Source organism: Chelonoidis abingdonii, chromosome 3 (genome assembly GCF_003597395.2).
Source record: "Chelonoidis abingdonii isolate Lonesome George chromosome 3, CheloAbing_2.0, whole genome shotgun sequence".
NCBI classification, from domain to species: domain Eukaryota; kingdom Metazoa; phylum Chordata; order Testudines; family Testudinidae; genus Chelonoidis; species Chelonoidis abingdonii.
In genome coordinates this window covers 182,216,454-182,232,783 of record NC_133771.1, presented here as the reverse complement: position 1 = coordinate 182,232,783, position 16,330 = coordinate 182,216,454, and the positions used below count along the sequence as shown (strand labels likewise).

Here is a 16,330-nt window from a genome sequence, read left to right as displayed (position 1 = left end):
GTTTAGCTTATATTAGTCTGGCCTATACTACAAAGTTAAGTAAAGTTACATCATTTTGCGTTGATCTCTTTGGACATGTGTATACACTCAAATTTGTCTCCAGCCAATGAAAGTCCTCCATTACAGCAATGCAGAAACAAGAATCATTCTGGTGCCGAGCCACAGACCTGCTGCTTTTATGTTGCATGCTATACTTGGCACACACCCCACAGACCACCATGGATACCTCCATGGAGTCCCCTGCTGTGAACAGCATGGGGGAAGAAGAGGAGGATGAGAAGAGGAATACATGGCAGATATGCAAACTAGATACAATCAACTTAGGTTTGAATCGGGACTGGGAATGGCTGAGCCATTACAAACATTGAATCTATCTCCCCTTTTAAGTATTCTCACATTTCTTATCAAACTGTCTGTACTGGGCTATTTTTATTATCGCTTCAAAACATTTTTTTCCTTATTTAATTGGCCTCTCAGAGTTGGTAAGACAACTCCCACCTTTTCATGCTCTCTGTATGTGTATATATATCTCCTCAATATATGTTCCATTCCACGCATCCGAAGAAGTGGGCTGTAACCCATGAAAGCTTATGCTCAAATAAATTTGTTAGTCTCCAAGGTGCCACAGGTACTCCTGTTCTTTTTGCGGATACAGACTAACACGTCTGCTACTCTGAAACATGGCAGACGTTCAAGCTATGCAACGAGACAGATCTTGTTTGAGACTCAGCCACAATCTAGCCAATCTGATGAAGCCTGGACAAGCCCGATGAAGCAGAAGGAACCTTGGGTAAGTGTGTGCATGAATTTCCCTACACTGTTTAAATGTAAAGATGGCACCTGGCCCAACCTCAAGTTATCAGTACACAGGTGCTGACTTTTCATTGTTCTATTCATACAAGATGAGGTAGTGGTACAACGAACAGAGGTAGAGTTGTTATCTGCTTTCCTTTCCCCTGTAGGATTGGGCAGAGAAGGTGGAGCCATGCAGAGCAGTTTGTTTATGTACATGTCCCTTGTATCCTCCCAAAAATTCTCAATGAAACTCTGCAATCCTCTCACAAAGGTTTCTAGGGAGGCAGTCTTATTGCTTCCTACAAGGTAGAATATTTTCTCACATCATGCCACAGTAACTTTGGCAGGCACTATTGTAATAAATAGGCTAGTGGCACATGTAATTGGCTCAGTAGCTGGGGGGGAGCGGCCGCTCCCCACTGAGCACATTCCCCCAAAGTGGCGCCTTTTTAATTTTTAAACTCACCCCAGCAGTCTGGGTCTTTGGCGGCTATTCGGCAGCGGGTCCCTCAGCCACTCTGGGCCTTCGGCGGTTCAGCGGCAATTTGGCAGCGGGTCCTTCAGCTGCTCCAGGTCTTTGGCACAAGTCCTTCAGTTTTTGGCGGCAAGACTTGGGTTTTTCTTTTTTTCCTTTTTTGTTCTACTTCGCTGCTTCAGCACCTTTTTTTAATGTATTCGCTCCCCCTGCTGGCAGAACCTGGCTACGCCACTGAACTGGTTGGCTTCAAGATGCCAGCAGTAGCTGGGCTCTCTGTGCCTTTATTACCCTCAGGAGTGAGATATCAGCTAAAATCACCACCCTATATTGACAAAGGTGCCAGTACTCAGTGCCACTGCCCTGTTCTTGTACACAATTTGTTGGGGAAGTCAAAACAGCTTTTGTAAAGGGAAATCATGCTTCCCCAATCTATTAGATTCCTCTGAGGGGTCAAAAACATGTGGACAAGGGTGATCCAGTGGATATATTGTACTTGGACTTTCAGAAAGCCTTTGATAAGGTTCCACACCAAAGGCTCTTAAGCAATCTAAGCAGTCATGGGATAAGAGGGAAGGTCCTCTCATGAATCAGTAACTGGTTGAAAGACAGGAAACAAAGGCCAAGACTAAATGGTCAGCTTTCAGAATGGAGACAAGTAAATAGTGATGTCTCCCAGGGGTCTGTACTGGGACCAGTGCGGTCCAACATACTCATAAATGATCTGGAAAAACAGGTAAACAGTGAGGCGGCAAAGCATGGAGATGATATAAAGTTACTCAAGATAGTGAAGTCCAAAGCAGACTGCAAAGAATTACAAAGGGATCTCACAAAACTGGGTGACTGGGCAACAAAATGGCAGATGAAAATCAGTGTTGATAAATGCAAAGTAATGTGCACTGGAAAACGAAATGACAATTATTCATACAAAATGATGGGGCCTAAAATTAGCTGTTACCACTCAAAAAAGAGATCTTGGAGTCATTTTGGATAGTTCTCTGAAAACATCCACTCACCATGCGGCATCAGTCAGAAAACCTAACAGAATGTTAGGAACCTTTAGGAAAGGGATAAATAATAAGATATAAATATAATAATACCACTATATAAATCCATGGTATGCCCATGCATTGCATACTGTGTGTAGTTCTGGTCACCCCATCGCAAAAAAGATATATTAGAAATGGAAAAAGTACAGAGAAGGGCAACAAAAATTATTAAGGATATGGAAAAGCTTCCATATAAGGAGAGATTAAAAGACTGGGACTGTTCAATTTGGAAAAGAGACAGTTAAGGGGGGGATATAGTAGAGGTCTATAAAATCACAAATGGTGTGGAGAAAGTGAATATGAAAGCATAATTTACTCCTTTACATAACACAAGAACCAAGGGTCACCTAATGAAATTAATAGGCAGTTGGTTTAAAACAAATAAAAGGAAGTCTACCTGTGGAACTTATTGCCAGGGGATGTTGTGAAGGCTAAAATTATAACTGGGTTCAAAAAATAATTCGATAACTTTATGGAGGATAAGTCCATCAATAGTGAGGGATGCAACTGCATGCTCTGATTGCCAGATACTGGGACTGGACAACTGGGGATAGATAATTTCCCTGTTCTGTTCATTCCCTTCGAAGAATCTGGCACTGACCACAGTCGGAAGACAGGATACTAGGCTAGATAGATCATTGGTCTAACCCAATATGGCCGTTCTTATGTTCTTTACTCATGGAAATAAGAGCTGAAATTTCATTGTTTCATGCAACTGAAAAATTCCCTCCTCATTTTCCCCCACCTCCTCTGGCAGGCCATATTCACCACGGCTGGCACTGGAGAATGGTGATGTGCAGAGATGCTCCAAAGCGGAGGTGTCTAAAAGCATGTCTGATTTAAATTTTTTCTTGAAATAAGGAAAGAAACTTATCTTTCCCTTTCTGTCATGATTGGAAATCCAGTGATATATGTGTGTGTTTTATTTGCAGCTGCTGAGTGTGTGGACAAGGGACAAGAAGTTCAGTGAGATCCTGCAAATCAGTGCTGCATCAGACTGCGAATAGAGAACCTGGAGGGTGAATATGGCATGCAGCATGAAGAAGGAAAGATCTAACAGGAGAAAGGTTCAAGAGTCAGAGCAAGAGATGCACCAAGACATTATGGGGCTCAGGCAGTAAACACAGATACTGCACACTCTTGTTGATCTTCAGATCCAATAATCACAGGCTCTCCTCCCTTGGTAGTTAATGGAGAACTTCAGTTTAGCAGCCCCCTACATCCCCCTAACATTCCACATAGCATCATGTGCTGCATCCTTACCCCTACCGCTCCATGTCAGAGGACAGTAAGGAGAATCACAGCTTCACATACCTATGAGAGTCCCTCCCTGCTTTTTGATACAAAATATTGATGCTGTGTTGTCTGTCAAGACCTGCACCACTATGCCTGAGATCTGGGGAATGAAGACCTGGCAAGCCAAGCATATTGCCCAGCGTTCCCTGACATTTATATGCAGGGAGAGTTCTTTCTGGGCACTGAGTCCTCAGACTGCTGAGGTGGGCTCGTCACCCCAGGTCTGATGCATCTGAGACTAAGGTTACCAAGGTATGAGGGGCAGCAAAGGGTATTTCTTTCATTATGGATCCTGGGTCTCTCCACCAGGTCAGTGAGGCAAGGACCGGAGTCAGAATCGTGAGTATCCAGTCCAGGCAGTGTCTGCTTAGGGAGTAGACTTACGCCAGCCACAGCTGAAAGGGTCTGAGGCTAGCCTTGCATGCTGCACCATGCACCATGTGACCCAGCAACTTGAGGCAGACCCAAGCAGTCACTAGTGAGTGGACTGTGACCTTGGAACTCAGATTCAACACAGCTCGGAAACAGGTTTCCAGTAGGCAGGCTTTGGCCTGGGCTGAATCAAGCACTGCCCCGATGAACTCTATTCTCTGAACCGGGGCCAGGGTCGACTTCTCCTCATTTATCAACAGATCAAGCATCTGGAAGGTGGCCTGTACTGTGCTGATGCTGTGCTGCACCTGAGCCTGCAACTGATCTTTGATCAGATGGTTGTTGAGGTACGGGTAGACTCGCACACCTCAATGCCCGAGGAAGGCTGCCACCACCACCATACATTTTGTGAAGACCGATGGGGTTGCCGATAGACCGAAGGAAAGAGCAGTGAATTGGTAGTGGCGTTGCCCCATTACGAACCTGAGAAATCTTCTATGACCGCAGAAGATAGGCATCCTTTAAGGCAAGGGTAGTGTACCAGTCTCTTGGATCCAGAGAGGAAATGATGGACCAAAGAGACCATACGGAACCTCAGTTTCTTGAGATATTTGTTGAGAAAACACAGGTCCAGGATGGGCTGTAGCCTCCCCACTACCCCCGGTCCCATGGCCTTTGGGACTAGGAAATATTGGGTGTAAACCCCCTTCCCTCTTCAGTCTCAAAGAACCTCCTCCATGAAATTCAAACCTAGGAGAGCTTGCATCTTTTAGATGAGAAGCTGCTTGTGAGAAGGGTCCCTGAAGAGGGACAGGGGCATGGGAGCTGGATGAAAACTGAAGAGTGTAACTGACTGTTAGTTGTCAGTACCCAATGGTCTGTGTTATATACAACCACACTGAGCTGGAGGGCAACAGGTGGTACAAAAACAAAAGAGTAGACGGATCCAGAACTAAGACTGGTATAATGCAGTCGGGCATACCTTCAGAAGGCCTGCCTGGACCCACTGGCATATCTTTGAGAACCCAACCAGGAGGCAGACGTAGGTGGGGGGTGGGTTGTCATTTTTTATAATCTTTTTCATTTTTTTGTAGGGCTCCTACCTGGGAGATGCCACAAGCCTGGGAGGTTGCTAGGGCCAGGAATGCTTCCTGGAGACTAGTAGCATGTAAAGGAATGAAGTATAGTTTTCGTCCTTGAAACCGTGGAGCTTCGAGTCTGTCTGATCTGAAAACAGGGAGAAGCCCTGAAAAGGGTGGTCCTGGATGGACTGCTGAACCTTGTGAGGAAAGCCAGACAACTGCAGCCACAAACAGCACCTAATGGTGAGTGCTGATGCCTTAGTCGTGGCTGCCGAGTTGGCCGCATCCAGAGTCGCCTGATGGGAGATCCTGGACACAGTCTTTCCCTCCTCTAAGATGGCCACAAATTCCTGCCTCGATTCCTGTGAGTGGGAGTCTTTAAATTTGGACAGCGAGTCCCAGAGATTAAAATTGTACCACTCCAATACAGCCTGCTGGTTGGAGATACATAGTTAGAGACTGCCCGTTGAATAAACCTTCCATCCAAGCAGGTCTAGTCTCTTAGCTTCTTTATTTTTGATGTTAACACTCGACTGTCTCTTCTTTCCCACTCATTCACCATAAATGCCACCAGAGATCCTGTGGGAGGGTGTGAGGAAAGGTAGTCAAAACCGCTTGCCAGAACATAGTATTTCTTCTCTGCCCTCTTTGAGGTGAGGGGGCAGAAAAGAAGGGGTCTGCCACAGTAACTTAACAGGCCCCAAAACTGTTTCATTTCTGGATAACGCTACTCTGGAGGGAGCAGCAGCAGCCAGGATGTCGATCAGGCTGTGCGCCAACCCCTTAAGCTCTTTCACTTCCAGACCCAAGTTCGCCATGACTCTTTTCAGGAGGGTCTGGTGGGCCATGAAGTCGTCTTGAGGGAGCAGGGTACTAGGGCCTGCAACCACCTCATCCAAGGACGATGAGGAGAAGGCCTGCACCAGAAGAGGCCTGCTGGACCTTGTTCCTTTCTAATTCAGTCGCCTTAGCTGGTGAGGGTCCTTGAGGGGTCAGCAGGATTGAGAAAGACAGCAGATACTTCTCTGCCTAAAAGGCCTCCAGTGTTGAGGAGGCCAGCAACCATCTGGCCCCACAGCTGCTCCCGGGAGTAGGTGGCAGGTGCTGTACTGGACTTGACACTCTAGGCAGAGTCTGTGGAGCCATCAGTGGCTCAGGGGAGGACGAGTGGTCCAACATGGGTCTAACCATGCCAGTCCTTCCCTGCTTGTCAGTCTTTGGCACCGAAGAACGTCCTTTCTTGGTGCACTGTTTCTTATGTTTCTTCCTTGGCACCAGGGACAGAGAACGGTGCTGGGAAGAACGTGGTGCTAGAGGAGCACTCTGCACAAATGCCGAAATATTCGACACTGATTTCGAGCAGCTCAACTCCGAGGCTAGTGTGAGGCCTGCCTCCAAAAGAAAGGCTTTCAGTTGAATATTCCTGTCCTTTTTGGTACAGGGTATGAAGGCCCTGCAGATCTGGCACTTCTCTTTGATGTGAGAAACCCTCAGACACTTTAGACAGCTAGTGTGCAGGTCACTAACTGCCACTGGCTTGCTGCAAGAGGTACACAGCTTGAAGCCCGGGGACCAGGGCATGCCCAGCCCTGGGGGTGAAAAGTCCCTCGAAAACAGGGACAAATATTAACACTACTATAAACACTAACTCTAAGAACTATATACACTAACTATAATAACTATACAGAATATGACCAAGAAAGTCCAACCACTGGAAAAGAAAACCTTGCCACAGCAAGAAGGATCTTTCCAGCAACCGTCATGGGTGGTAAGAAGGAACTGAGAGCCTAGAGCCAGCCCTATGGATACCACTGAGGGAAAAAACTCCAGCAATTGTGCATGCAGTGTGCACACATCTAGCATGGAATAGACATGAGCAAGCACTTGAAGAAAAACCAGGATTTCACCCCTAGTTCTTTAATTGTGCCAAACATTATCTAGCAATTTTGTAAGGACATACATCAAAATGTTGTAAGTATTTTAGCTAATCCTCAGAATACTTCTGTCAGGTAAGTAAATACCACCCACATTTGATAAAGTAAGGGAAAATGAGGCAGAGAGTTTAAGACCTGTCAGCAGAATTGGCATAGCCAAGATCAGAATAGCAGAATTCCTGGAGTAAAATTTTTAACAACATCAAAGTCACTCAGGCCTGGTCAACACGGGGGTGTGTGTGCGTGTATGTGTCTGGGGTGTGTGTCGACCTAATATATGCAACTTCAGCCAGGAGAATAGCGTAGCTGAAGTTAACGTATCTTTGGTCGACTTACCTCTCATTCTCATGGCGCTGGGTCGACTGCCGCCGCTCCCCTGTCAACTCTGCCTCTCACTGCAGTGGAGTACAGGAGTCAATGACAGAGCAATCGGGGATCGATTTATCGTGTCTACTAGATCTACCACTAACCACCGATCTGACAGCTAGTATAGACGTACCCATAGGAACCTAAGTCCCAATAACTTTCAGTAGGAGTGAGGAGGAGTCTTTTGAAAATAAGGCATAGGCTCTTCGGTGATTTAGGTGCTTTTGAAAATGTTAACCCTTACTCCTCATCCCACATTCAGTACAACTGACCACGATACCTCACAACTACCCAGTTTTCAACCAAGCAGTGAACAGCTTTCTAATGCTGAAAGACATACTGCATATTTAAAAAAAATTAAAAGAAGAAATATAGTATATGTCACACGTGGCCAAGATTAATTATATTTTACTCTCAAGGTCAAAAAGCAATTAAGTTCAGATAAATATATTTTATGGATTATCCCAATTTCAATTCAGATTTTTTACCAGAGTTCTCAGCATACCTGGAAACACAAACATGCACATAAATGCAGTCAGCAAAAACTGTACTGTATTATCCATGTATAATTGCTCTTTGCTAAGACTGATCACAGGTGAGGGCCACATGTAACTTTGGGACCACCATCCAGATGTTATGATTCATTATTTATTTTACTCCCAGGAGTATAATTCCTTAAATTAAAGGACACAATCTAGTCCCAAATAGCGGTATGTTATCGGAATTCAGGACTAGATGCTTTCTTTAGTTTAATAAATTCCTTCCCCATGAACTGCAAATTACTAATCTGGATAACTGATACTGTACAGTTATCTTTCTTGCCAATAGAGATATTATAACTCACATTTCTGCATACACTTCACAGTATAATTTTATACAGACAATTCATCATCAGCTTTTAAAATATCTTACCTGCTAGATACAGTCTGAGCCTTAAATATTCCTGCATTTTGATTTCTGATGATGATGTCATTTACATCTGTAACATACTTGTTAAGAATCATCCATAAAATTAGCATAAAAATAATGATTTAATCAAAAGTACTCCCCCCACCCTAATTGTTAATGTCTTCATAGCTTGTTTTACCTATTAGGTCTTCCATAATCTGTGTTCATAGTGAGTCTTTTTAGAAGTAATGAATATACAGTGCTACTGCAGAAGAACTTTGATACTCCTAGCCAGTAACTCACCAAATTTATCCATGTCTATCATCTATCCTTTTTGTGGGTTGTTTGAAACAAAGGTCTTTTAGTCCTTATGTATTTTTAAAGCTAACTACTAGTTTAAAACAAAAACAAAAAACAAAAAAGGAAGCAGCAGCAGCACATCCACAATGCCTCTTGGGATACACAGTATGGACACAGACCAGTCAGCACAACAGATGATGTGCTGTTTATTTTGCATGGCTTTTTTACCTCGTTTAGTTGATATGTGCAAGTAGCTCACTGGGCAGACACTTCAGGAGCTCAAGGTATTGAATTCCTCTCTGAAACAACACCCAGGCATTTGGCTTCTGGCTGTGATGGTCTGTGTGAAATGTAGCATTCAGCAGGAGCCCAGTGACTATACTCAGTGGAGTTTCTGGTTTGTTGTGAGCAATAAGTGTCACGGCCACTGTCGGAGACAGAATACTGGGCTATATACCCATTCTTATGTCACGGAAGAAAGTAGAGAAAATCCATCAGTGGTACTAAAGAAAGATGTTACTGAAGTTCACATGTGTAGTTGACTTTTTCAGTGTGAACTTTCTTGCATGCAAATTAAATAATGCTATGTTTTGATAATTCAAAAGTGACTAACATGTCCCCTTATTTCACTTAATTGAAATTACATAATTAACCTACCTAAGGATACTGACTATTCAGGAATAGATATTTTAGGAAAAACCTCTAAGTGAATAATGTGGAAGTAAAGACAATTGACATTTATTTTGTGTAACAGAAAATTAAAAAATTGTTGACTGAAAAGTGTTTTAAATTAACTTCTCCACACTCTGGACACACCTTTTGAAGTGTTTCCATGGCATTCAATGGAAACCCATGAGGTACAGCATGTACCTGTAGAGCAAAAGAAGAGCTAATCTTATAAGCAGAACGTGTTATTTTGTTAGTAAAAGCTGATAAATTAGCCTCAGTGCAGATAAATTATATAATTCTGAAAAAAACTATTAATAATTTTAGTAAACATTTTAACATTATGTATTTTAAATACATATACAAACCTATATCTTAAGGCATTCAGGTTGAACTTGGCCTTTATAATCTAGATTTATCATGATTGTTGAGAGATCCACACACTTTATTATTATTTATTGTTGTAATGGTCATTATTACAGTGTACTGTGTCAGCACTTTATATTACTGATACTTTCAGGCACTAAGGCTTGTCACACAATTCTAGATAGAGTAGTTCATGTCATCAGTGCACAGTGAGAAATAGAGGTAAACTGGAAGGTACATTATGTTAATGAATCAGCTGGCTATTTTTCTTAGAAATGGGCCTGATCTGTGGATCTGGAAATTCTGAGCTGATTCTGAACTTCCCCAGTGTTTTAGGGAGTTCACATTTGGTGTTCTGGTTTGGATCCCTCATAGAGATATGACTCAAGCTGCAAAATACAGATTGAGATCAATATTACACCCAAAGTTTAAAAAGGGGCTTAGATACAATGACCCAGTTCAGGTCCATTTTTAATTCTCCCTTGAAAAATCTAATCTTTTCCCTTTTTATATTATCTTTATTTATAGAATTAAAAAAAAACTTAAATTAGACAAATACACTCATAATAACTTATGACTGAAGCCGACAAAAGCAAGGAAATCTATCTTTACATCACCAGGTTGTACCCAGATTCTCCATATAACTATATGTTATTATCTATTACACAATTTAGAGCTACCTGTGATAAGCACAATGGATGAAAGCTTTTAAATGAGTTAATTGCATATGTCAGAGGATCATTTAGGATTTTAAAAGTTCTTAGCACCTCATGTCTTAAGCTCATTTATCACTTTAAATATATTTTTATATATTTTCAAATGTACATGTATGGTGAAGAGTGACAGACCAACACCTTTGTTTCATTAAGGAAGTTAGTCATGTAATAGTCTAATAACATATGAATATACTATCATAATATAGGCATTCACAATATACAGAGTGAATTTCTCATCTACCAGCCAAAAACAGACATGTCACAGTTTGGAAAATAATATGAATGGTGTCAAAAATTAAAAGAAAAGTCAGATCCTCAAAAGCTTAAGAATACACAAAGCAAGGCAGTTAGTTACGCTCACTGAATTGCAATAACAACAACAACAATAATTATGATGATGATGATAATACAAAGGCAGATACTCAGATGCAATGCACTATTGCCAGGTCGATTTTCAATTACATTTCACTGATGTATTCATTTGTTTCTTAATGTGCTCATCTTGCCCATTAGGAATAATTAGCAGGCTTGCTTGGTGATTTCCTGGTTTCTGACAGTGATTTTTATTCTTTTTGTTGACAACCACTTTTACTTTTTGGAAAGTAATTTTTGGATATTATAGTATGACTGCCATGTAATTTAAAATTCCTAAGAAATGTAAAGGGAAGATGTAAACAGTAATTTTTAAAATAAGGTTATTTTAATCAATACCACCTCAATAATAAAACAAAATACTAGACATTAACTATTCCTGAAGGGCAGAATCCAGAAAAGAAAACAATAATTTAGCAATCCTAATATAATTTGGTACAATAAATTACTAAAATATGCCAAAACTATCATAAAAGTGATTAGAAATAAATCATTACTTTTGGAAATTTGGGACATTTGGGGCTAGATTTTGTTCTCAGTTACTCCAATAGAAATCCTCTGATTTCAGTGGGGCAGACATGGATGTAACAGATCAGAATTTTGTCTATAACTGTTTTATAGTTAGTTACTATAGCAAAGGATGGAAAAATAAAATTACCATATGACAGAACATAAAACTATCAATGAAGTCTATTAAAACACATAATATGCAACATAAATTGTAAAATGCAGTACAATAGGAGCACTTTGAACGTTGAGCTCCAGAGTACCAAATGTTAAAATGGGGCAGGAGAAGGAGGGCGGGATTTTTTTTGAAACTTTCAGCAACACTTCTCTGAAAGGCTAACAGAATCACTACAGACTTTAAGACTTCTTGCAGGATTTTAGGAAGCATAAGGTATTTCCAAAAAAAACCTGTAGGCACTTAACTTTTTTAATTAGGTGATACTAACTGTTATCCTTTTGAGGAACAAAAAACATTTTGATCGTTTAATTCAATGCAATGAGTGAATGTTTTTAGCACATATCAGTTCATACCCTTGATGCAGAAGACTTCAACAATTTCGTAGAAATTCAGATGTGCTTATAGGATCTGTTACATGAGATATTTGCTGACACAATGATTACGAAACCCAGACTGAAACTCTTTATGGTAAAAGGTCCTTTTTGTTAAATAGCCATACTTTTGTCAAACATCAACTTATTTTGCTATGTTGGTTTGAAAAGCTTTTTCCCCCTCATATTTTTTATTTCCATAATGACACATGGCTAGAGGTGTGATATAATTTAGTTACATGAAATGACACAGGACAATGCAATTGCCCAGCATCAAGTCACTAATGTAAACGTTTGGAATTTAGAAACAATCTCAGAATCATAACTAAAACCCTACATTTTTGAGAAAAGGGGCATTTTTATGGAGCATTTTTCAAGTTGTAAATGAAATGTTTTGTGATTGGCTGTTATTCTCCATGAAATTGTTGAAGTATTTTAGGCAATTATAGCTGGCTGAGTTACCTCTGAGAACATAAGTGTTTCTAAAGGCTGCTAGCTAATATTCTTGCACTGCCATGTCTCTTGATTTAACAACCTTACATAATTGCAAATTTCATTTTTTAAAATAATCCACAACAGAGTTTAACTTATTTTTTCATTAAGTACTCATTATGCTAGTGTTCACATACATACAAATCATAAATCTAAAGCATTGTGACACTGCAGTGGCCAAAAACTGAACAACTACTCTTCCTGCAAAGGCAAATTTAAAGACCACCAAGGAAAAAAAAAAGCACAGATACCTTCCACTTTTTCCTCTCAGTTTCTAACAGGTATCAATATTCACTATATACATCAGTTCCTGTACTATTATAGATATATAATGTGGCCACAAATCATGCTCACTTTCTCTCTCACTTAGCCAAAGGACAGTTCAATTTTCTGAATTCTGTGTACATATTAGTATGGCATAATAATGTTTTATTCTAATATAATATAAGAAATATAATAAAATAGTACAGAGAGGAGAGAGTGGTTTTTATAACCCTACATTAATATAAATAATGCCAAACTGATAATTGATTAAACACAGTATGTAGATAATTTATAGGTAGTTATAAGTTAGTTGTAATAATAGCACTGTGCATGTAATAGTATATGCTGTAAATACTGTGAAAATATATCTATATTGGACATTTTGTCAATGGTTAATATATGAAAGCAGGTTTGGTACAAAAAATCTAGCAAAAAAAATATATGTCGAGAGGGAGTTAATTATATGGTTTACTGCTGTACTTCCTATAACACAGAACATAAAAAAATGGATTCTCTGAACACTTAACCATTAGACAAATATATATCACTGTACTTGCTGCTTTCTCTCTACCAACATATACTTTTTTTTAATCCAAGAAGAAAGTGTGGAATTTATTACAGGAAAAATTTTAGTTTCGTTCAAGAAATGTTATATCTTTCTGTTTTTTAATTACTCATGGTGGCGACGTTTTTTTTTAATATACCCCATGCTGTTTTTCTTTATATCGATTGTTACTCAGCCAGTAAAAAAGGAATGAGCACAACAAACCAGTTTTCTATCTGAATAAGGATACTTTTGATGGCCTTTTCATTTCCATCAGTTAACAGAACTTCTTTGACATCTGCAGAAATAGCAACCTGAAAAAAAGAGCACAGCAAACAATGAGCAAATATGCTTGTCTGTGTGGAAGTGAAGACAGGAGTGACAAGCCTTCAGTATCATGCTTCCTCACCTATTTCTCTGTAACAATCTTCAATCTTTTTTCATTTTATGTCTGCATTATTTTAATCATTCAATCAAATCAGTCAATACTTTTATCATTCCATTTGCGGGAGCCTCTATCTTGCTATCATTCTGTTCCGTAATTGCATTGTGACAGCGGATGATGGTATTCTGAGAGGCTTTCATTTGCGGGCTTCTGTTTATCTAGTAGAGCCATCATACAAGGCTGTCACTCTGCCTTTCAGCTTGCTTCTGTCTGACTGCTTGATGCCCTTCATATAACTTTGCATTGCAGGCAGATGGCTTTGTAAGGGTAATTTTTTTGTGAGCTTTGACATGCTCGCACATTGGGCTGTAACCTCGACACATTGTATAAGAGCGACAGGTTTGTCAAATGCCAATCAGTGTAACAATATGCTTTTATTTGTAGAGACATAAAAACTTGTCTAATGCACTGCACTGCTACATAATATCTCCTGAATACATGACTCAGAACCCAGAGAATGGTGAACGACGCTCCTGAATGGCCAATCTAATTCAAAAGAATCTAATTACTGAGAGCTCTGGATCATGTTTGTTGGTGTAATAATGCAGGCAAAACATTAGCAGCTATATCATGGTGCTCCAACTGTGATTCGCCAGGCTATTCCTGTATCTTAGCAAATGGGACTATAATCTGAAAAAAAAAAATGCTTCAGCTATGGCAATGAAAGACAGACCGTACGTAGCCTGGAATGTCACAACAAGAGATATTGACTACACTGAGGTAAAATGTTTCTGCTCATCGAGGCAACCATAAAATCAATATGATACGAAAGCAAGTCAATCTAGAAGGTCTCTCAAGACTCTGCAGCTTGACTGCAGCTGATGCAGTTGACAGTTCTCTGACCCAGCAGTTGGAGGCACTGGAACATTTTTTCTTTTGTTCCTCCCTCTGAATGGGATTGGAATTGAGAAAAGACCTACCATGAGCCCAGCCAAGCATGTCATGCCACCCCCTAGCTCACACACAGCAAGGTCCCTGAAAAAGAGAAAGGAAATGGTAGAACCCATACAAATTAGATGAAAATGGTCAGAGAGACATATATGTTACAAGAACAAATTGCCATCTGCAGTACGAACTGAGCTACCAGGAAGTTGTAGAGACACGACTAGGCTACCTCATGTCGTTTGCGTTTTAAAAATAATTATGAAAAAGAAAAGTCACAAAGCAGGCAAATCAGTAGGGGTTCCCTCATTAGTGTTCAGTGCAACATTACCACCGCTGAGCTGAAAAATCTGAGAAGGTTCCCTTTTTTCCCCTTGTCAATGGCGCTGTCTTTTAGAACTAAACTAGCTAGAGTAGCGAAAGATAATTGTTAGGAAAGGATAACATTGTTAATCCACATTCATTCTTTCAAAAACAGTTAGACAAGTAAATGGGGAAATGAATATTATTTATATCTATATATAGACATACAGCTTTATCTAGTAAATTCTTTATATTTTGAAAAAAAAATACAACAAATTTTAAAACAAGCCACATACCATACATGTGAAGTATTTAGATTTCTCAAGTAGCACTTAAATTGCAAGTGATATACAAACAATACTCAAACAATGTACAGTTAAACCACTGAAAACTAAGGTAAGGTAATGTCAAGAACTAATCTGAACCCAGAAAAGCAAGAGAACTCAGAGTTAAGGCTAAATATCTGCTGTGACATGCTGTTCTTAAATTAGCCTATTGTGCACCGGCATTACCAATAATAACAACATATGTGCTATCTATATGGATGAAATATACTTTAGTGTGGAGACCCCGCATGATGGGAGCTGCATGGGGGGAGCCATCAATAGAATGTTCACATTAGCGCTGTCTCCAAACCTATGGCATGCTGGCGAGGGGGACGGGGGGGGGGGTGACTGCGCGCTGCCATCACCTAGGCCAGCATATAGGGCAGTGTTGAGGGTGCGATCATGAGATTTCCAATTACACCTATGGCAAGTGATTATAGCTGGTAGAAAATCTTCCACTGAAACATTTTTGACAGAAAATGGCTTTTGAATTAAATTGATATTTTTGTTGAAAAATGAAAAACTGGAAATTTTTTGATGAAAACAACAAAAAGAAATTTGTTTTAATTCAATTTTTTTTGGTGGGAAAAAATAATTTTCCAATAGACAGTACAAGTGATTTTTAGGGACTGTGTCCTCTAGTCCAGCCCAGATAGCTCTCTCTGTTGCATTCCCACACACTGGCACCCAATCTGGGAATGGGATGGATTTGTTTCCCTTAGATCCTGCACACTTCACTTGCATAAAGACCACTGGTTTTATGGAAGTGATGTAAACATCACTCTATAAAATATAAACATATTTGGGAGCCCAAACAATGCCTAAACACAATAAGTAGAATTAAAAATAGAGAAGGTCTGCAGCTTAGACTCTGAATGTATTTGTATTTCATTGTTTCTATAAAATCTTATAAGAATGTTTTAAATTTAATTTTAATCTTATAAGATTATTTTCTCACTTTTTCTCTTTAGGTTTAGGGTTTTAAACAGGTAGTGTTTAATGAAAAAACATACAATCCACATTTCGCATTTAATAGTTATTATCCTTTGGAGCAATTACAATCCAGTATGTACCCAATTAATTTTTAAAAAGGGTAGTATTGAACCAATAATGTAAATGTCTTTTTTTTATATATTTATGACTGGATAGCGTAGTGGTTAAGAGCGCTGCCCTTTGATACGGGAGACCGCCCTTTGATACGAGAGACCGGGTTCAAATCCCGGTTGGTACCCAACTTTCCAGTAGGGGTCCTTGGGCAAAAGACCCCCTAACGCTTCACCTGCCTACCTCAAATATGAGAGTGACATGAACTAGGAGAGTCATGCCGGCTCGGACGTCGCC

At 40.0% G+C, this 16,330-nt stretch overlaps 1 protein-coding gene across 2 annotated transcripts in view; it reads right to left on the bottom strand.

The window, feature by feature from the left end:
* The window catches only part of CAMKMT (calmodulin-lysine N-methyltransferase), a 375,471-nt gene that overhangs the window by 41,212 nt on the left and 317,929 nt on the right, over positions 1-16,330 (bottom strand). For both annotated transcript variants that reach the window (XM_032774926.2, XM_032774934.2), the window contains exons 5-7: positions 14,399-14,453; positions 13,284-13,347; positions 8,282-8,348 (exon numbers count right to left, since the gene is read on the bottom strand). In XM_032774926.2, coding sequence (XP_032630817.1) covers positions 8,282-8,348; positions 13,284-13,347; positions 14,399-14,453 — 186 coding nt within the window. The remainder of the gene's footprint in view (positions 1-8,281; positions 8,349-13,283; positions 13,348-14,398; positions 14,454-16,330) is intronic.